At 42.7% G+C, this 21,844-nt stretch overlaps 1 protein-coding gene across 2 annotated transcripts in view; it reads right to left on the bottom strand.

The window, feature by feature from the left end:
- The window catches only part of HPGDS (hematopoietic prostaglandin D synthase), a 59,065-nt gene that overhangs the window by 8,608 nt on the left and 28,613 nt on the right, over positions 1-21,844 (bottom strand). For both annotated transcript variants that reach the window (XM_077815036.1, XM_077815037.1), the window contains 2 exons: positions 7,383-7,475; positions 419-528 (listed from right to left, as the gene is read on the bottom strand). In XM_077815036.1, the coding sequence (XP_077671162.1) occupies positions 419-528; positions 7,383-7,475 (203 nt within the window). The remainder of the gene's footprint in view (positions 1-418; positions 529-7,382; positions 7,476-21,844) is intronic.

Here is a 21,844-nt window from a genome sequence, read left to right on the forward strand (position 1 = left end):
AATAGTAGAAATAAGAGTTAGATTCTTTAACTACTAGCCTGAATCAAAATATAACACCTGAGTAGTCAGTGAAGTGAAAGAGGTTTTTTTTCTGATTCAGCCTGTCCTTCCCTGTTTAATAATAATGTATTGATATTTGGCATTTGTATAGATAGCACCCTCCATCCAAGATAAGCCAGGGTGCTGGCCGCATCCTCCTCCCAACAGTGAGGAAAAGGGGGGAAGCAGAAATCCTTGGCTGGTTGCTCAGTAGCCTGGAGGAAGAATTGCAGAGGATATCTGCTGCCCAACTTATTGAGTGGCAGTGGAGCTAGGCAAGTGACCATGTGACATCAGGGACCAGTGTACAGGTGTCACTCTAGATAAGACACTTTGGCAGGTATAAATCTCTTTGATTTTAAATCAGTGATCACATTACTTTCATATCCTGATTTTTCTCTCCCCAGGGAAACATAGACATGAAGTCATCAGTGGTGTCCACAATGGCATCAACCAGAGCTTGTTCCAGAGGCGTCTGACCGGCCAGACCTGTGGAATTCAAATTTAGAAAGGGAGAGTAAAGAGACACTATCCGCACGAATAGGTTATTCCTAAAAATAAGGTGTTTGTGCTCATACCAATGCAAACTTCAAATGCTGCAGAGCTTTTATCTATCTCTCAAGCTGCTTCTGACCCCTCACATCCAGCAGCTACCTCAGATCCATTGCTCCATAACTGAACTCATCCTCCTGCCTCCTTGCTCCATCTTCACTCACTGACAAGTCCTGTTCTTCCTGTCTCCCAGCCCCACGATCTTGTTGTAATCTGAGTCTTGCTTCCCCAGACCCTCAAAGCCTCGATACAATTTTTTTCACTTTCATCAGACTCCACCCTTTCCTGTCCCAACTGCCAGGAATCGCATCCTCTCCTGGCTTTTGCCTCCTCCCAAAGTGCCTCAGTTGAAGTCCATTTCCTTCCTCTCCATTTCGATATCACCCCCTCTTTGAAACCCTCTTCCTGTGTCTTAATACATTATATTCACGTTCCTTAGCTTAACCTTGTCCCCTCCTACAGCTCCACTCTTACTCTCCCCCATTATATTCCTTCCACCTGCGGTCTTCCCAACCTTTTCACCTTACTCTTCCCTTTGTCTTCTTGTCCTACCCCACCATCATGTCCTAACTCAGGCTGTCTGGTACAGGCTCCTCCTCCTCATCTCACTTTGTTCCAAGTTCCTTCTGAAAACTTCCCTTCAGGCAACCTCTTTTCCCTCCACCGATAATCCCCACACGCTGCTCCTGCTGAATTATTCTCTTGCCTTATTTAGATTTCAAGCTCTTCAAGGCAGGGAACATGCCTCTTTCTGTACACATAAAGCCTTGTAAACCTACATCATGACATAAATGAGTCTCAGCAATAAAAGGGACATGAAATGTTGTTAGTTACTTCAAAATGATTAAATGATACCTATGTAAACTTAACAGGCACCGGTGATATATTTTCAATATGAACTGAAAGGCTATTTTTCAAAAACTTTCCATATATTTTTCTGCCAGAGTTAACAGCATCACTAGAACCTTAATCTGAGCTGTGCACTGCATCCCTCTCACTGCTTGGACTGAGCTAGGTCAACAGCTGTAGCAGGGAAAACTTTGAGACTCCTGAACTCAGGACCTAGTAGGTAAGTGAAGGAGAAATTGTTGTGAAATAATACATTTTTAAGGTGTACATTATTTACATGTAGGCTGGGATTTTTGAAGGAGCCTATTGCCAACCCCAAGCATTCAATTTCCTGAGTCAGTCCCCCCAAAATATGATGATGATTTAACATAATAAATTTGATGTTCTTTCTATTTGCCTCTTGTTGGGTGGAGTGATAAGCTTGAAAATTTAATTCCTTATCTTCAATCCGTCAGGTCTAGAAACTGACTGCTTTAATGAAAGCTGAGTTCATCTAATCACTAGTTCAGGAGCTTGGGCTTTACGACAAACACCCAAAGCACAAGTTGGCAACATTTGAATTGAGTGTGATTAGGACACCCAATTCCTTTGGGTTGCTTTGGAAATCCCAGACATGTTTTTAAGTCTACTCTTCTGTCTTTATCCTGTTTGCTTTCATATTGATGCCAATACTGCAGTGTCTGAGCATTAAAAATACAACTACATTCTACTTTTACTTTCCAGCAAGTAAGACTAAAATGCTGGAATAGAATTAAAATTGAGGGGGCGGTGTATGTGCATATGTGCGGGGCCAGGGGAGGAAGGTGTCAGGCATACAGTACTTACTGTGGGAGAAATAAGTTTAAGAAAGGAGTTCTACATTTCATTCTGACCATCGTCAGGTCGCTCTTATCTCTTCTGGTCCTGAATTCCACAGCCAAGACCTGCTCTGTGAAAATCCTCTCTTCTGCCTGATTCCTGCTCCTTTCAGGTTCACAGATTCCAGCAAACCTTGGAGGTATATTGAATTCATTCAGGTCCAGCACCCAGAAGTTTCACTTTGTGCTTTGCGTTGACATTGACTCAAAAAGCAAATCAGAGAAACAGCTGAAATCATACAGCAAAACTCCTAGGGACATCCCCCCTCCTTCCGGAAAGTTCAGGCTCTCTTTATTTTTAGCTGCTAAATTCTTGGGGGAGAAGGAAGAGGTCAGTGGCTTTCAACCCTTCTCACATTGCTTTTCAGATGGTAGCAAGTTGGTCCAGTCTTCTCTCTGGTCCATTTTCTGATGGGAGCAGAGGGCATGTTAGCTAGTAGGCCAATTCCGTACGTTCACCTTCAGGCGCAGGCAGCTTTCTAGCAGTCTGTTCCACAACATCTGCACTGGAAACAGTCCTATTTGTTTTTGCTGTAGCATTGTTGTTCAACTTTGGGGCTAAGAGATCTCTTAAGTGCATTTGGCCTAGGGAAATTGCCATGCTTGTGTCAGAGTATTGGGGGGAGAGCCATCTTCTGAAGACATTTTGGAGGGGAGAGACGTAGAAGGCCAAATGACCTCTCCTGCTCTCCTTAAAACTGCTCAAGTTGAGGGGAAACCTTGGGCTTCTGGGGAAGAAAGCGGTTATTGAAAGGGAAGGAGAGTTCTTGGCTGGCCTAGACATGTGGGATGTTCTGGGTTTTATGAAAATTTTGCAAAAGTTCTAATATGATTTATGTATGAAGAGTCTTCACATTTTAAGCAATAAGAAATGTCAAGACATGGATTGTTAGTTGATGTTTAAGATGGAGTTATAGACACCAGGTAAAAGGGTTAAATGCAAACACCACCAACTTGGGTACCTTTTTGCAGTTATAAAAGTTGTTTTAAAATGACTCAGAGGTTAGGTCCCTTGAACTGTATTGATTGATTCCTGGGTCACTTGATTTCTTCATCCCCTCTACTGTTATCCTCTTCACTTCTGAGTTATTGGATACCATGTGCAAAGCATGCCATATATGCCTTTTAGAAGTGTGGGGTTTAGTGGCAGCTTATAAAGAAAATGAGCCATGATTTGTGCTGTATTACATGGATGCCCACATAGAGCTAAAATTCTTACTAAACCAGGTAGATTATTTCATTGCTGCTGTCTACTTTGTAATAAACTATTGTGATGGGGCAAGGCCAGATGGCTATAGAAAAGCAGTGGGAGATAGCTATATTAGCTCCAGGCTAAATAAATTCTTGGTACCAGGATAAGGTAAATGGCAGCTGCTCCAGGTCAATTAAGACACCTGGGGCCAATTAAGAACTTTCCAGAAGGCAGGGAGAATGCTAGGTTGATTGGGACACCTGAAGCTAATCAGGGGCTGGCTGAAACTAGTTAAAAGCCTCCCAGTTAGTCAGGTGGGTGTGAATGTCAGGAGCTGTGAGAGGAAGTTGCGCTGTTGGAGAGACTGAGCAGTACATGCCATATCAGGCACAAGGAAGGAGGCCCTGAGGTAAGGGTGACGTGGAGCTTGAGGAAGTGGGGGCTGCTGTGGGGAAGTAGCGCAAGGAATTGTACATGTCATGTTTCTAAAAGGTCAGCTACCATAGCTGATACTATTAGGGTCCCTGGGCTGGAGCCCGGAGTAGAGGGCGGGCCCAGGCTCTCCCCTCTCCCCCCGCCCTCCCACGATTAATCACTGAGACTGGGAGACAACAGAGACTGTGCAAGGGAGGATAGCTTCTCCTCTCCTCCCCTCCCTCGCTGGCTTATGATGAAAATGGCTCAGTAGACTGTGACCCTTGTCTCTAGAGAGAGAAGGGTTATGTGGAGGGTCACAGTGAGCCTCTGAGGCTAGCGAAATTCGCCCGCAGAGACAAGGACAGAGCTCTGTCACACTATACATAAGCTGGGTAGAAACTATGATCCTAGTTGCTATTCCATTCTGCAGTCATGCTTCTTTCCTTTTCCTGTTTGTATTAACCATTAAAATACTAGATTTGTTTGTTTTTGTTATAGCACTTTTTACAGTATCTAATATTTTGGCACTTTTTGGTGTTTTATGGATTGTACTAATGCTTCTCTCAAAATGATCCAATTTTATCAAACAAAAAGGAACTCTGCAGAAGGCCAGACTTTCTCAGGGAAGCAGACATGGGTAAAACTATTTTACTACATTTTAAAGAGTTTATTGTACATTTCTTTCAGACTGGAAAATGTAACAATGTTTGGAAACATTTGAAAAGGAAGATTACATCTGTTTGCTCACCATATGAAAGAGGCAACAGAAATGTACTACCAAGTTCCCATTATTCATTTGCATAAATTCAGCACACCCTGAGAATATTTTCCTTCATCTGTGTTAGTCTTGCAAATGGATTTGAATCATGGTTGATAACTCCTAAAACAAACCCTGGCTCCTGCAACTTTCATTATTACTGACATTACTCGAGAATCTTACTTCATATTATCAAAGCAGCTGAGTAATCTCTGTCACAGAACATAGAATTTAGAGTTGGGAGTGATCTTATTAGGTGATCTAGCCTCATTGCCAGAGTGGGATTGTGCCCTAAGCATATTTTCTAAGTGCTCTGTCCAGGTTAGTTTAGCAGTTTCCTGAAACAAGACTTTCCAGCCTTGAAAAACATTTGGAGAGTACCATGCACTTAGAGGACCAAGTCTAACCTCCACTCCCCACAGCACAAGAGCCCAAAATCCTAGCCTCATGAAATACAGACTACAACATCTTGGGAAACCACAGCTATCTTCTCCTTGTATCTGCAAAGTGAGGGCAAAGCTGTAAGATTTTTGTTGCTGGTAAACTCAGATAATAAGCAGTGTACTGATCTCTCAAGGAGATATAAATTCAAGCCGATATTAAGTTGTGTGTCATTTATAGTTAATTTTTTAAAGTATATACATTTATATGCAAATTTGGATCTATCTAGAGTGACTTAAAATGTGAGTACCTTGGGCCTAGAGTTTATACAACAGGTACACTCTTGTCTGGCACCTGTTAATCCCCATGTAGTATTTGCATGTCCCTTCAACACTGTTGTCATAACCTTGTTGATGATGTACAGCTTGATCTTGTCAGAGGATGCTTTGACGATGTTGCTTTTGAAAAGCAGAGACAATGCCAGTTGGTTGGGTGGAAGCTGCAGTTGTTCTGAACTCTAACCAATTTAGTGGGGAGAATTTACAAATTTTATGTTTTTTTATTGCTGTAAAGGAGAGAAGATGGGAGTTCAGTATGGAATATGTCTGCATTGCAGATGCAACAAGGATTAGCAGAAAGGAGGGAAGTTATTTGTATTATTGTAGTTCCTACATATCCGAGGCAGGATTGGGAAGTCCACTGTGCTAGGTACTATATAAACACATATGAAGAGAGAGAGAGTCCCTGACCCGAGGAGTTTATCTTAATTTAGTCTAGCTTACTCGAGTTTTCTCCAAACTTTATATTGAAGTTGGTAGGAAAATCACACACTTATTTGTTATGCACTGATTTCTAACTGGATTGGATTCTGATAGTTCTAGAGTCCCACGACAAGGTGTGGAAGTCAGATTGCTTGAAAATTTTAAAACTAGACTGGATAAAACACTAGCAAACTTAACCTTAATTATAGCAGAGCTAGCATTCTGCTATAATACGTTGGAGAGAACAAGCAGGCATGATCCGGGAGCTGGACAATGGGATTGTAGTTTCTCTAAATTCTATGAAAGGCAGAAACCAATGCAAGAAGTCTCACTGTGCGAATATCTTTTTAACGTTACCCACACTGTAGCTGAAATCCAGGTAGCACACCCAGGTACTTGAACTTGATTTAATACTCAAGTTCTAGCATAGTTCTTCTGGCTGGCAAAGCTTGGGATTTATTCTGATATTTGTGCAGTACAAATGTTCCTTAGACTAGTCTAACACAGCTAATTGAAAACCATCCATCTCAGCTGCACTGGTCAGGAAACTGTGCTGGAACTGTGATAGTAATGATCATAAACCAATCTCCCTATTGTTTGAACCACTGGATGTATTAACTCTGGGGCGGAGCCTTATTCTGTATGGTATAAGAATGCCTTTTTGCACCTGGTCACCATGTTTGGTTTGTTCCAATGGATGCTGCAAACGATTCTGTCAAGCACAAATTACTATGTGTGCATCATGAGGGGCAAGATCTGTGCGCTCTCCTTGTCAATGCAGATGGCATAGCAGAGTTGCCCAACTCTGGTCCTCGTTGGAGGAGCACCTTTGAGCGTTGTATACCTTCCATAAGCTTTGTAAGTTTTTAATTATTTTTCTGGTTTCAGTTTAGTGCTTTTTTTTTTATTTGTTTGGTAGCTGAGGTAGCAATTTTCTTCTCTGGTTTCCCTCTAGGATCCAGATATGGGAATGGTCCAAGCCCATATCCAGAAGGAAGACATCCCTCCAGGCGCCCTACCCAAGGTTCAGCTAACATCACATTGTCCACACATACTTTACTGCCCCTTGGGATAGTGGTGAAGAATGGGTGCTTGAGGCAAGGTAAATTAATTGGGAGCAATGGAGACGGAGGGGAGAGGGCCGCATTGGAGGTGCTATGGAAATTGATTTACACTGATAACATCGCACAGGACAATTATAGAAGTATACCTTGGCAACCCCCTTTCCCCTCAAAGATGACCTCCATATGACATTTCTGGGTGCAGGGGTACTTTAAACCATCATTATCAACTGTGGAGATCTAGTGTAGGATATGACACAGGACCTGCAGCATCACACAATGCCCCTTAAATTTCTGTGATCAGATGAAATGAAGCTGCAGCAGGAGATGTTGACAACAGATAAATTTTGTCGCTCTGTGAAAACTACTTGTGCCTATATTGGCCTGTTCACATTGACTTCTATTAATTTCAGTTTGTCAGGCTGGCTCTTTGTTTGTATTGTCAACACACACTAGTAGGTAGCATTAAACACAGGAGCAGTCAAAAGTACCAAGAAAGTAGCAGTGTTACATTACCTGTTTCTTTGGCTAGGTATCTGGCTATGGCCAGGCTCTGATGAAGGGTAATTCCATCCACTTCTAAAATGGGGATTTTTCCAAATGGGATAGCTTCAAAAAAATCACACATGAAAAACATTAGAACAATGTTAAACTCAACACCAGTGTAATAGTTTGCACTTATAATAGTGCCTTCCCTCTGAGAATCTCAGAGCACTTAACTGTTTCACAGGACCCCATAAGGTTCTGTTTTACACATGGATAAACAAAGGTACAAGGTTAAGTGACTTTCCCAAGGTCACTCTGTGATGCAATGGTAGAGCAGGGACTAGAACCCAGTTTTGTGTTCTTTTGACTGAATGTGCTACCTCAGTGTCTGAAATTCTGCAGATCCACTAGTATGCAAGGAGAATTTTCAGTAAGGTTTAATTTTCTAATATTTTTCCCTTCTAATAGGATAGTCTGGATCTTACTGACAAAGTGTCAGTCCAGGCTTTATAACTCTGGAGGAGTGAAGGCGGCCTGGTGGGGAGGTGGGCAGAGGCTAACACAGATGCTTTTGTTATGCTCTTATTGTTTAAAAAAAAATCATATTCACTGACTCAGACATTTTTTTCTTCCAAAAAACACATTGTGGCAGGAAATACATCAAGCATTTCAGCTGACAGTCCACCAGCAGAGGAACAAAGGATGCAGAAGGGTAAGGGCAAACTGCTTCTGACACCAAGACACAAACACCAAGTCTAATGCAATACATTATGACCTGGCTTCCATGTCAGAGACAGTTAGAAGGAAAAAAAAAAAAAAAAAGCAACTACAGGAAAACCACAAAGTCTGAGAAATAGGGAGGGAGCGAAGTTCTAACCAAAACAAAATTAGCATGGCTATTCTGAGAGAGGAGGGCTTAATCTCTGGCATCAACAGTGCAACTCAAATTGAGTCGAGACCAGTGTTTAAAGAGAGTTAAATAAAAATGTCACTGGTCCAGTAGCATGATATACCTAGAAGCTCGGACTCATCTTTTGCTCTATCTAGGAGACTCCAGTGGGTTGGTACAAAGCCTTGGAGATGCAGTGAAGCTGGGAATGGGGAAAAACTAACAGGTAGCTGGGTCGATATGAGAGGGAAGGAGGCTGAAGTGTAAGATGAGTCAGTCCAGAGGAGGAGGGTCCCCTATCTTTCTGGATTTGAGCGACGGGGCTAAGGAGTTGAGATGGATCTTGTTCTCTTAAGGAGAGGGAGGGGGAGATATTAGCAGTGTGTACTCACCTGGCATATACTGACCACTATACTAGCCTTCAGTGCACTGAGGTGCAGTTCTCAATCTGTGAGCCACAGAATAAAATGTTTTGAGGACCAAGATTTGAGGAGTTACTTGTTTGGGGAGATGGTCCATGAGAGGATCTCCTGAAATGGTCTCTATGATGTAAAGGTGAGGGAAACCCTGTTCCTTAAAGAGTAGTGTGAGTCAATATTTAAAACAAAGACCTGAGAGTTTAGGGTGGCAAGAATCTGCCTGTGGGGAACTAACCACTGTTCTCTCATCTCAGCTACTGAAGGGATTATAAATTTCAAGCAGATGCTGTTCGGGCAAATTACAAGTGTACATCCGTGTTGATAATAGCAAGAGACACTGGGTCTGATTCTTAATTACACTAAGGCCCCTTAAAGTGAGTGTAAATGTAATGCTGACAGACCCAGTTCGTTGGCAGGCGGGACTGAACCTGGGGCCTCTGGAGTTCGTGCATGAGTGAAAAGCCAACTGGCTGGTAGCTAAGGCTGTAGAGCAGACTGATTTAACTCATTCTAGGTGGTCTCAGTGCCACTAGATGAGACAGAACACCACACCCAGAGAAGGTGTGTGGGTTACATAAACATAATTTATGTTCATTTTGCATTTAATCTGTCAGAACAGTATAAAGAGTTCATAGTGTGTAAATGATAATGGAATGGAATGCTAAACTACATTATACATTGAGCCACTAAGTATAAAATGCAGTACGTTATGGGCAGAGCATAAAAGGCTCTTATGATGAACACATAAGCAAGCTCTGGCCAGTCCATATCTGGTACATAGGAATCTGACATGGTGTCAGCAGCAAACTAAGAACAGAATCAGAAAGAAGAGAGCAACAAAGGTTGCTGGATTCATCAGCATGCCACTCTTCAATGCCCCAGAGAACTTCAGCTTTGAAAACCTTCAGAATGGACAGACTGGAAAAAAGATTTTGTACATTTTTTTCCTGCAAACAAACTTCATGAAGAAACTGGCAACATATAGGTGTCGTCTTGAATATATGCTATGGAAAAACAAGCAGGACCGTATCTTTAAATCCTTTGACGTCATTGAAGACACTCACAAGGATGACTATGAAAGGGTTCTGGTTATGTTTGATGTATACTTTATATCCTAGAGAAACATGGTTTATGAAAGAGCATGTTTTCATCAGAGAATTCAAGAACCTGGAGTAAATGTTGAAGGTTTTGGAAGATCTCTGCATACAATGGCTGAAAACTGTGATTTTGGGAATGCAAAACATGAAAATATCTGTGTGTGATTGGTTATTGAGTTAACAGAAAAAAACCTTTCATAGCAGCTCCAACTGAAGAGAGATTTAACCCTAGCCACAGCTATACAGATAGCAAAGTAGTCAGAATTAGTCAAACAACAGAACAAAAGGCAGGAGCAACTTGAAACACCTGAAAGTACCACAGATGCTGTAAACAGGCCATTTAATGTCTAAGTCATTGTCATAAAACCCTCAAGGCAAGGAGAGAGAACCCCCAGGCTAAGAGGAATAAATTCCAGCCTACATGCACATTGTGTGGAAAAAGCTATTTCCCAAGAGACAATGCGTGTCCAGCCAGAGGCGCATGATGTAATACATGAACGAAATATGGACATTTTACCCCTGTTTGTAATACCAAATCAGTCAAGGTTGTTGAGTCATATTACAGACAATCGAGCCATTGTTTCTGGGATCATCACTTGTGATTACATAGAACCAGCCTGGAGAGTGAAATTAAATATGCATGGTGAGGCTATTGACGTTGAAATTGACTCAGGAGCTGATGTCACAGTGATCTCAGAGGGACTTAAAATCACCTTCAACCCCTCCAAGGGCTGAAGTCACCTGACATAATTCTGTCTAGCCCTGGAGATATTCTGAACTGCATGGGCCAGTTCACCACAGAAATAACTTGGACAAAAGCTCTGCATTTAGAGGATATGTGATCAAAGGACCACAGATCAACAGCCTTGTCAGCCTCAGAGTGACAGCCATCATGGGCCTAGTGAAAACAGTGGAAGAACTCGATGGAATGTTTAGTGACCGTGGACTTGTGAAAGGAGATCCAGTACAAATAACCTTAAGAGACAGTGCTGAACCATTTAAGTGTACATTGACCTGGCAGGATTCCTATTCCACTACTGCATAAAGTGGAAAGTGAGTTGAAGACAATGGAGTGGACTGGCATAATCAAGAAAATCTGTGAGCCGACAGCATATTATGCCCCAGTGGTGCCAGCTATAAAGAAAAATGGAAAAATACAAATCATTGTGGATCTTGAAACACCTAATGAAGCAAGAGAAAAATATATTCTCCCAACACTGGGTAACTTCCTCCCCAAAGAGAGAGGAGCTATGATATTCTCCAAGCTGGATGCCTGGATGAGATTCTGGCAAATTTCTTTAGCCAGTGAATGGAGAAGCTGAGAGAGCTGTACAGACAGCCAAGAAAATCCTTTAGCAGGAAGATCCATTCCTTGTTCTTCTAAGTTAAAAATTAAAACCAGTAGTGACTACTGGACATAGTTCAGCATAATTCCTGATGGGAAGACAACACAGAGCTACTGTTCCAATTTTGGAAAAGAACCTATTTCCTAAGTGGCCAGACATGAAGTGAGTAGCCAAATCAGATAAAAAGGCTGAAAGAGTTATGAACACTTGTACAACAGACATCACCTAGTTAGAGAACTGCCAGGTCTAGAGCCTGATCACCATGTTAATTTCAAATGGGACGGTGAAGAAAGATGGACAACTCCATATGTTGTGAAGAAAAAGAATTCAGCACCCAGTTCATATGTGATTTTAGACCAGTAATGGAGAGTTCAAGAGAAACTGTGAACATCTACAGTTTGTTCCTCACAGAGAACACTCAACAGAGCAAACTCTAAAGATGGCAGATGCAGAAGAAGACTACTCAAGGATACAAAACTGACCACAGCCAGTCCTTGCAACTAATGGACAGCCAGATGACCAAGTTGTTATGCATTCAGGTCATGAAGTTATGAACGATTCAGAGACACTCAACAGAGTGATTCATACTGAACTTAAGACAGTGTGATCGTGTAAATGCTGCAAATGGTAGAAATATAGGACTTAAAGGGGGAGATCGAATGGAAGGCTAAACTATACTGTGCAGCCACTAGGTGGCACTGTGTATAAAATATCCTAGCTTAATGAATCTCAGCCAGACCTGGCACAGCATTTTGATGAATGCATCCGGTGTGTGCTTAAGCAAGCTCTGTTGCCAGTCCATATCTCATACAAAAGAACACAACAGATAATCTTGCTGCTTGTAAACAGACAAGGCATGTTCAACCCCTGGAGAACGATCATCATTAAGTGATAGCTGGTGTGGCATTTTTATTCTATTGAGGACCTCTCAGTTACTCCCAACACTAAAGCCTTTTCTACAGGAGAAAATCGTACCCTTTTTCAAAATTGGTTTAGTTAGATGGGTGCAGTCTCCTTGGGTGAATGCTCTAGTTTGTTTAAAGAGTGCCTTACATGGATTTAGTTTGGGGTTGATTTCCTTCTGACTTAAGCTGAATCAATAAACACCATGTCACATAGTCCATACGCAAGACAATAGGTGGACAACCCACATCAGTGACTGGATCCCCAGAGACCACAAGTGACCCCTGGGCAGACTGAAAACGTACTGGACTGATCCCATGACAAAACTCTCTGGAAAGAACATGCTCACAACAAAATGGAATGGTGTGGCATTGACTTGCGTTTGTGGAGTGGTGGACGAGGACAAGCTGGACAAAGGTGAATATACACCAAAATAACTGTCCACATGCAGGGTTTGCACCAATTTAACGAAATCAGTTTCTAAATGGAGTTACAATGGTGCAAGGTTCTTCAGACAAGGCCTAACCTGTCACCCCTGCTTTAAGAGTTTGTGGTGACTTGCTATGTCTGTCGCTGCTTCAGCTCTATTTTCTTCCTTCCTGTTTCTGCCACAACTCCTGTTTCTCCAGTGAGAACAAATTTGCCCAGATTTCAGTTTGGACAATACATCACAATGAGCATCTCTGTGGGGGGGAAGAAACTAGAGTCCCCAGTGAGATGTGTCGAGAGAGAGAAAATGAAAGAGGAAAAACACTGAAGCATTGTGAGTCCAGGACTTGCTTTCAAGAAAAGCTCAGTTGATATGGAAATTGATTAACTTTTACCTCATGCTTCTGTTTTTTAGCATGTAGTACAAAAATCACATTGGGTAAGAGAATTTAGATGTCAGACATAAGCCAGCTGCTCAGAACTTAAAGGGCTCCTGTATGCACTTTCACTGGGTACATCAAGAATTTACATGTATGCAGTGCCAATGACAGCAGGTTTTTTTGAGTGCAACATCCCAGGGTGCCAGGATAAATTTTGATGATGATGATGATGATGCCAAGAGAAAATTAGAATTGCTTTGCCCCGATGAGAAAGCACATGCTGTTCGTCACTACTGATGCAGTAATGGAGTTCTTCTGCTAACAGGGTTTTTTATGTTTATTAGCTAGAGAGCAGCAAGTTCCAGGCAACAACAGTGTGTTACTGAATTAAGAATCAAACAGAAGGGCACATTCTTGCCTACTAAACTGAAAGACCCCATGACTGTGAAGCTGACAAAGTGCTTGGCCTTGTATTCAGCGCTAGCAGTGCATTGTGCCCTGATTACCACTATGTTTAAAGCTGTGTGATCTTCAGCTGGCTTATCTACAAAGGATAATGCCCAAAGCTTTTTGTTTCAGTGAGATAAACTGGGTACACTATTGCTATCACTATGCACTATCAGCTGTTGAACCTTCCAAGTACATCCAGACAGAGCGTGTTGCTGTCCGTGGAACAAGGCTGCTCTCAACAACTGTTGTTGTGTACTTGGTGACCAGCAGTGTACAATACATCCCTGCTCTGAGGAAGCGGTTACGTTCAAAACTGTGATTGTTTTTGACAATGTCAATAGTACAGCCGCACGAGATCGGGAGCAGTGGCTGATCAGCAGTGAATTAAGTTAACGGAAGAAATGAGAGAAGCACAAGATTTCAGCTGACTTGTCAAAAATCATGCAGTCAGTGAGTGGATCAGTGTGACTCAACTTTTGGAGTTGCTGTTAAAACAAAACGCCACACAATACAGTGGAACTGATTTTATTATATATATATATATAAAATCCTAAAAACATAAGCGTGACCATGCTGGGTCAGACCAATGGTCCATCTAGCCCAGTATCCTGTCTTCTGACAGAAGTCCGTGCTGGATGTATCAGAGGGAATGAACAGAACAGGGTAGTTATCGAACGATCCTTCCCCTATTATCTAGCCCCAGCTTCTGGCAGTTATGAAACCAGAATTGATTAATCTGGAAACTGAATTGAGCAAAGGATTACTTTTTCTGTTTTCTACACAAACACTTACGAAGGGTAGCGAGGCAAACAGTGTAATTTTATAATTGGCACCTCACTTTGAGCCAATCAGATCATTTCCCCCCCACACACACACCAAACTTAGCAGCACAGTATGAAAGATGATTCTACACCCTTGATTTTTAATCTGTAGTCTGTGGACCCCAGGGGACCACAGACTATGTCTAAGATTTCCAAAAGGTTTGCACCTCCATTTGAAATTTTCTAGGGGTCTGCAAATGAAAAGGTTGAAAACCGTTGTTCAACACTACAAATTACAAACAAGAGTCAATCACTTTTCAAAGTTTGTCAGTTACAACAAAAAAACATGAACCATACAGAACCTTGCTTTCTTGACAGTTGGAGAAAGTAGATTGAGACACAGGAAACGCAGTTTATCAAGGGAATTCATGAGATAAGCAAAGCTGGTAAGTGCTGAAGTTCTGTTATTTTGCTGGTTTTAGATAATTTATAGCACAGAGGTGGCCAAACTTACTGACCATCGGAGCCATATGCAACAATCTTAAGAAGTTTGAGAGCCGGGGCGTGTCTGCCAGGGCTCGGGGCTTCAGCCCCGTTGGGCAATGCTGGCTGGGATTTGGGGCTTCAGCCCCACTCCTGCTGAAGCCCTGACTGGTGCATCCGGTGGGCCTGAAACCCCAAGACCCTCCTCCTCGCTGGGCAGGAGGCAACACATGTTGGGGGCACATGGGGTCACATTCCCCCCCATACTTTTGCCAGGGTTTGCTTGCCCCACTTTGTCACATGGTGCTGCTGGGCTCCCTCCCTGCAGGGCAGCTGCTGGAGCTGGCAAGCTGGGAGCTGTGACTGGGGAGAAGCAGCAGGAGACACCTGGGAGCTGCAGGGAGAATTGTTGCTTTTGCTGCTACCTCTCCCTGCAGAGCTAAAGCAGAGGACCCTCCCTGCAGCTCCCAGCTGTTAGCTTCAGTGGAGAGGCAGCAGCAAAGGCCTGGGAGTGCAAGGAGTGACTGCTGAGGGTAAGGGTGGGGGCATGTTGGGGAGGGCGTGATTCAAGCTGTTGGAGGGGGCCGAACCTTTAAATTGTGCCCCCAGTTCTCAGCGGGCACCACACCAGTCCTCTCTGGCAGAAGCTTCTAGCCCCACCAGCCTGCTGTAGGGCAGAAGCCCTGAGCTCACCCCAGCCTGGTAGGCAGAGAATGGGGGTGAGTATGAGGGGTTCCGTGAGCCGCGATTTGGCCACCCCTGTTACAGAGCCTCAAATTTTGTTTACTCGCAGATTTCCATTAACTGGCTATTTTCGCATTGAAAACATGGGCAACATCAAGCTTCACATTTGTAAAGCATTTTTGCTCAGTGATAAGCTGAGATTTTTCTTGGAGAAATGGCTCATTTTAGATCTCTAAATGTTTTTGAAATATGGGTCTTTTTGTGTATGTGACGTGGGCCCATTTTTCACTAGTAGTGCAAATACAAAAACTATCACTTCTGAATAGTTTTATTGCAAATGTTTTCCCATTTTTAAAATCAGAAGGCAAGATGAGTAGATCTTTGTAAAGAGATGGTACAGATAATGTCCCCATCAGTATCAATCAACTATCTCAGGCCATAAACTGGGTGACAGACCCCCTGAAATGAGCAAACATGGATGAAGATTTTTCAAAAAAGAAAGACAACAGAAAATATTAACATCTAACCCTTGAACGTAAGGAATTGTTCTGAATCAGCAGCATATTATACTCTTCAAAATGTGATCTTTTGTAATCAATGGGAAAGAGGAAAAAGCAGAAAATATTACATTTTCTTGTCCATGATTCGTGTGTATGTATATATATGACAAAAATATGAATATGCACTATATATATATTTGTTAGGAGTGACATTGTACTCCATATGTTTATAAGGATGAATAGGATGTAACTGGAATATGCTTCATGCAAAAGATCTCTTGTAACGTATCATGACAAAGCTTATAATCTACTGGGTGTGTTCATCCTATTCGTATGAATGTATCATTCTTGTATCTAAAACTGGAAAAATGAAGCATTACGCTGAGGTTGTATTGTAATTTACGCAAAGTGTGGGCCATTAATGGTGACTAAAGATCTTGATGGCTCCCATTAACTAGAACTATTGATTGTAAATGGCTCTGTTTCCTTGTAAGCCTTCCTGTGTTTGTGAGAGTCAGGCCAGAAAGAATGGAGGCTTGGGGGGGGTCTCACAGGACATGTGACCATGTCACCTGGTACTGGAATCTATCTTAAACCTGGTGCTTTTTCTTTTAGAAGGAGGGGTGGGGACCCAGTGAGACAAAAGATTCCCGCCTTGTGCTAAAGCTATAAAAGGGTGTGGAACAGAACAAGGGGGGTTGCCAGTCATGAGAAATCCCCTAGTTTCCACCTGAGCTAGAACTAACAAGGACTGTACCAGGGGAAAGGATTGGTCCCAGACTAAGGAGTCTAGTCTGTGAAAGAAGTTTATTGGAACATGTTTGGGGGTGAGATTTACCTGTATTCAGTTTCTTAAAGGTGTTAGGCTTAGACTTGCGTGTTTTGTTTTAGTTTGCTTAGTAACTTATTTTGTTCTGTCTGTTATTACTTGAAACCACTTAAATCCTACTTTTTATACTTAATAAAATCACTTTTGTTTATTAGTAAACCCCAGAGTAAGTGATTCATACTGGGGGGAGCAAACAGCTGTGCATATTCTCTATCAGTGTTATAGAGGGCGGACAATTCATAAGTTTACCCTGTATAAGCTTTATACAGAGTAAAATGGATTTATTTGGGGGTTGGATCCCGCTGGGTGCTGGGGAGAGGTGACCTGCTGAGCAGTTTCTGGTTAAAGTCTGCAGCTTTGGGGGCGTGGTTCAGACCTGGGACTGTGTTGCAGCAGACTAGCATGTCTGGCTCAAGTCGGCAGGGCTCTGGAGTCCCAAGCCATCAGGGAAAACTGGCTCAGAGGTAATTTCAGCACATCGGGTGACAGTCCCAAGGGGGTCTCTGTGACCAAACCCATCACAGTCAGGATAACCAATCTGTTTTCCAATGCAGAGCTACTAATCCACACATTTAGGGACTAATTTGACACTTCTGAAGACAAACAGACTCATGCTATAAACCATTTTAAATGTCTGGCATTTCATCAGTGATCCTTCCTCCAGAGTTCGTGTAGTGTATCAAACCAGAGTGTGTGGCAGATGCTTATATTGCTTTACAGTTTTATCCCTCAGAATAACAGGACTTGGTTAGGGCCATAAATTATCTACAATACATTTAATTATTCCATATAATTGGACAGAGGTAGAGCTATAAAAGTTTAAATTTCCCTTGTATATTTTCAACTTCACACTGCAAAAGTTAAATGCCTTTTTCCTTTGAAGTGTCATTACCAAGACAAATCAGGAAATGCCATGGCTTTTAAATATCTGAAATAACACAGAAATGTTCTCTCTTTTTTGCTGATTGTACAGGGTAGACCTGGTCCAGATAAAAACCCAAATGTCACAGGAGAATAGTTTTTAATGTGAAGCTAAATGTTGTGGGCAGAGATTGGCACCATCTGGAGACTTAAATCACCATTTACCAGTGAGGAAGAGTGAGTCTGAGCAGTGTAGTGATTGTTAGGAAGGAGACTTTCCCTACTGGATGGAGGTATTCACTTGAATCTCAAGCACTTCTTTAATATATGAATTAAATATGTTCTGGGACACTTTTTAAGATCCGCAATTATCATGAGAGAAATTCACAAAACTTTTATGAGGCTCCCTTGCGGCTGTCTTTATTTTTGCTGGCACAGAAGATGCAGGATGAAGCACTGTTTAAATCTTCTCCAGTTGTCTTCTACTGTCTAGTTTTGACTCTATGTGGAACTTTTATCTGCTTCATTCTTCCACGTAGGAAACGTTAGTTCCTTTTTATTCCTGGAACTTGTGTTCAGTGATCAGACAGTGCTTTAGGAGCTTGAAAGAGATTTTCTTTATTCTGTGACTATGACAAACTGGTTGTGCATAGCAATAGCTTCACAGCACCCCACCCAGACTGTGTTTGGGAAATTCAGCTCTTAAAGACAGTCCCCAATACCACACAGTGCACCCATTTCCCTCCAACTCTTTTGCTGCCTTGTGACTAGAAGCATGGAGTCGATGCCTCAGTCTTCTTACCCAGCTTCCTCCGTTTTCAACTCTGCCTCTTTCCCTCCCTCCTCCCTTTCTAGTCCTGGAAAGAGGAGAAGAGGAAGGATAAAGAAGAACTAGAAGAAAGGAGAGAAAGTAGATGGTGAGATGGGTAAAAGGATAGTATCTCTGCCTTTGAATTTCCTGCCACGGTCACCCCCAGAACCCAGACAACCCTCCTCCTTCCATCTCCCAGGGCTCTAAGACAGGGTTTTTCAGACCTCATCCCTCCTCTGACCAGAGGAGTAGAAAAGGAATCTCACTCCTATCTTTGAGAGCCCTTACACAGTAACAAGAGGGCCAGCTCTGATGCTGCCTCTCTTTGTGCCTCAGATCTTGAAGCGTCCCTCAGGCAGCCTGCTTCCAAGGGGATCTCTACAGCAGCCACATTTCCTCAGCACTGAGGGTAAGTTCTGCTCTAGCCGGCTCTCTTACCCTTCCCCCACAAGTGAAGCATTAACTGCTCCCCTCTCCATCCTTGTTTCTCCCTGTTACCCTCACACAGCCTGTCCACACTAAGATAAAAGGTGGTTTTAAGGAACACACTATGTAACATATTTTAACTAATTCATTTGAAAGCTCTAATGTAGACAGGGCAAACTGTATTTTAACACTATGTTAGCTGATCAACATGGCTTCCCCTGTGGTCCCACTTTGGATGGGATGGGGAAATCTGATGGCATTTCCTTCCTCAAGAGAACAATAGGAACATGTAAAAACAAACAAACAAAAACCTTCGGCATTCACTGACTCCCCACACCACAACCAAAAGTGCTTGGGTAGCTTCAGAATGCTCTCTGCTATGATTCTACAACCCAAAGGAGCAGAGCAGACCAAGCCAAAACGCCCAGAAGATGTTTCAAAAATGCATCTTACTGTTAAGTAAACCCAACATCAATGCTATAAAGCTACACAAAGATGGAGACATCTCCTACAGAGTTGCTGCCCACTCTTTCTTACTCCTATTGCAGCTTCCTTTTAACATTTTCCTTTCTTCTTTTTACTTTGTTTTAAAAGTTTTCTTTTCTCTCAGTCAGGTGACTGCTTTGCTGCCTGAATTAGCCTTTCTGGAAGCAGCAATTCCTGTCTGATTGACAGAAGTCCTGCTTCTGTCTCCATTTTGTTTGTTTCCCCCTCTCAATATTCTCTCTCCATTTTGACACCTCACTTTCTCTCTCTGTTTCTTCCTCTTGTCTCTCGTCACCTGCACTTTGGGCAGAATTCAGCTATCCGGTATCTGTACACATTTCCCATTGATGTTAAATGGAAGAACTAGCCGAGGGCCAAATTTGCCTTTTTAATAAAACAATCTCTTCTATTCTTCCTTCTCTCTTTCCACCACTTGCCTTCTGTATAATAGCTGTTCCCACTCCTCCTTGGTGTCAGACTTTTCCCACCCACCCATCCATGGTTACAGCGCTCATCATACTTCCCACATTTGTGCTGCTCTGCTCTCCCCTCCCCCCCTTTCAGAAAGGGAATGTTTTTTCAAAAGTGATTGAAATAAAAAGAAACCTTCTCGACCCTGCTTTCAGAGTACTCATTTTAACTGTCTCAGGGCCATTCTCTTTGTAAAAGCAGCTGTCAGGGAACCTGGTTACAATACAGATCTCCCCCAACACGGTTAAAACACTAGCATATGTGGAACCTTGTGGTGTTTTTTGGTGTCCCCAGACCATGCCCTGATCTATCCAACTTGGACGTTTTTACAGTGTAGACAGGGCCTTACTCTAGAATACAGCAATCCTGCAAATGAGCAAGGTCCTGGGCAACGGTCCCATACAGGGCTAGAATAATTAACTTTCTAAAGTGTGATTAAGCACAGTTTAAAGTCAGCAGTAGTTGACTCAGCTTCTGACACAGTTAAGCTGTCTGCTGAGAATAGAGCCCAGGCATGGCACAAGTCCAGACGGACTTCAGTTAGAACATGGTGGTTTTTTTAGCACCATTCTAGACACGGCTGGACCCCATTCCCAGGGACAGGCTAAAACGTGTTAGGATATGACCCAACCACAAATGAGCTAAAAGAGTGCTTAAAAACACATTTGAAAGCTGCTGTTACATCCGTGTAGGTGGCTCTTTCCAGGCCTAGCATGTCTCGCAGTAGCGCTAGTGAATTCACAACACAGATGAAAAAGAACATTGTAAAATTTGTACTTGTACTGCCAGGGCTTGTGCAGAAGCTTTATTAAAATGTTGCTACATTTTCAGTGCCACTTGAGTCCCTCCTGCCAACCATCAGCTTCTTTATGGATCAGGCTCGCTGGCCACCTATAAGAAGCCACTTATTGCACTTGTACATGAGCAGGAGATAAAGGTGAGTGGCAGGGCTAGTAAATGATAGCATGAGGTGAGGAAAGCCTTCCATAGCTTGGAGATAAGGTTTCTGGGCAGCATTGAGAACCAGAGAGAGAGAAGTCACGGGTTAACAGTCAGGCTCAGTGTATGGAGCCTTGACAAGCTGGAAGGAATCATAAATGTGACTTTTTTTCCTTGAGTCCTGCTTAATTAGGAAGTCATCTTCTGTGCTTATGTCAGTTTAGCTCCAAGTGTCCATGGGTGGTATTTTCGCCTTTTCAGTAATACAAATTCTCATCTACAAAAAACTGCAACTCTCACGGGAGTAATTTTAAGAAAGGACTCCATAAAAGCATCTTGTGGTTTTCCTAGAAATATCTCCATGTCTGAGCTGTGTGGGAAATAAATGCTTTGCCTTCCTTGCCTGTGCAGTTCCCGGTTGCTGCCTTTCTTATCTGTATGCCTCTGGATGTGTGGTGAGTGCGACTTGATTTATTAGATTAGAATGAGGACTGTCTAATAAGAAGGTGAGTCTGAGAACAAGCAAACAGCATGGGTCACTGGCTAATAAAAATTATTTCCTCTAATTCTTAGCTATTTTTAATGTATGCTTTCAGTAGCTAATTGTGTGCACTTCCCTGTTTTTGCTCATTTCCTGATTACACTTTGTTTTTGGGTGTGGCACACTGCCCTGAATTCTGTACTGAACTAAATCCCACATAGCCCCTCTGCAAGTCAATAATATTGCCACCCAATTAAGTCATTGAGTGCACCTCAGAAGTTTGGAGCTGGGTGTGCCTCAGCTCAGATACAAGCTGTGAAGGTGTTTCATCGGCTAGCTCCTGAAGACTCTAGCACCTGGTGACTCCCAATAAACACTTAGGCCTGTTGCTCAAGGAAAGGATTGTTTCCTAGGGGGACAGAAAGGAAGGTCTTTCAAACTCAAGGTACAACCTCTCACTCATAACAAATGATAAAGAACTGCTCCCTACTTGGCCCTTTAGGGGCAGCCCAATAGACAGGGTTAAGGCTCCTCAGGCCTTGTAACTGGGATTCCGCTTTTAGTCCATTTCAACAAAAGCAATTAGACATCACCTGTGTTATGCTTCCTGGTTGTGGTTCCTACATGGCTCCTGATAACAGACAGTTGACCTGTGCATGACGAATGCCCCACAATCATCACCCCACAGCCCTTTCCCACAGGCTACTGCAGCTTCTCCTGGCATAAACCTGCTCTCCTAAGGGCTCTGTGCCCCTCAGCAGCCTCCTAGTTTTCAAGCTACCTCCTGTGGCTGGACCCTGGAGACCCAACTCCCTTTCTGGGCCAGACTTTTTAAGATAGTTTCCTG

The sequence above is a fragment of the Eretmochelys imbricata genome, chromosome 4, assembly GCF_965152235.1.
Source record: "Eretmochelys imbricata isolate rEreImb1 chromosome 4, rEreImb1.hap1, whole genome shotgun sequence".
Classification (NCBI taxonomy): domain Eukaryota; kingdom Metazoa; phylum Chordata; order Testudines; family Cheloniidae; genus Eretmochelys; species Eretmochelys imbricata.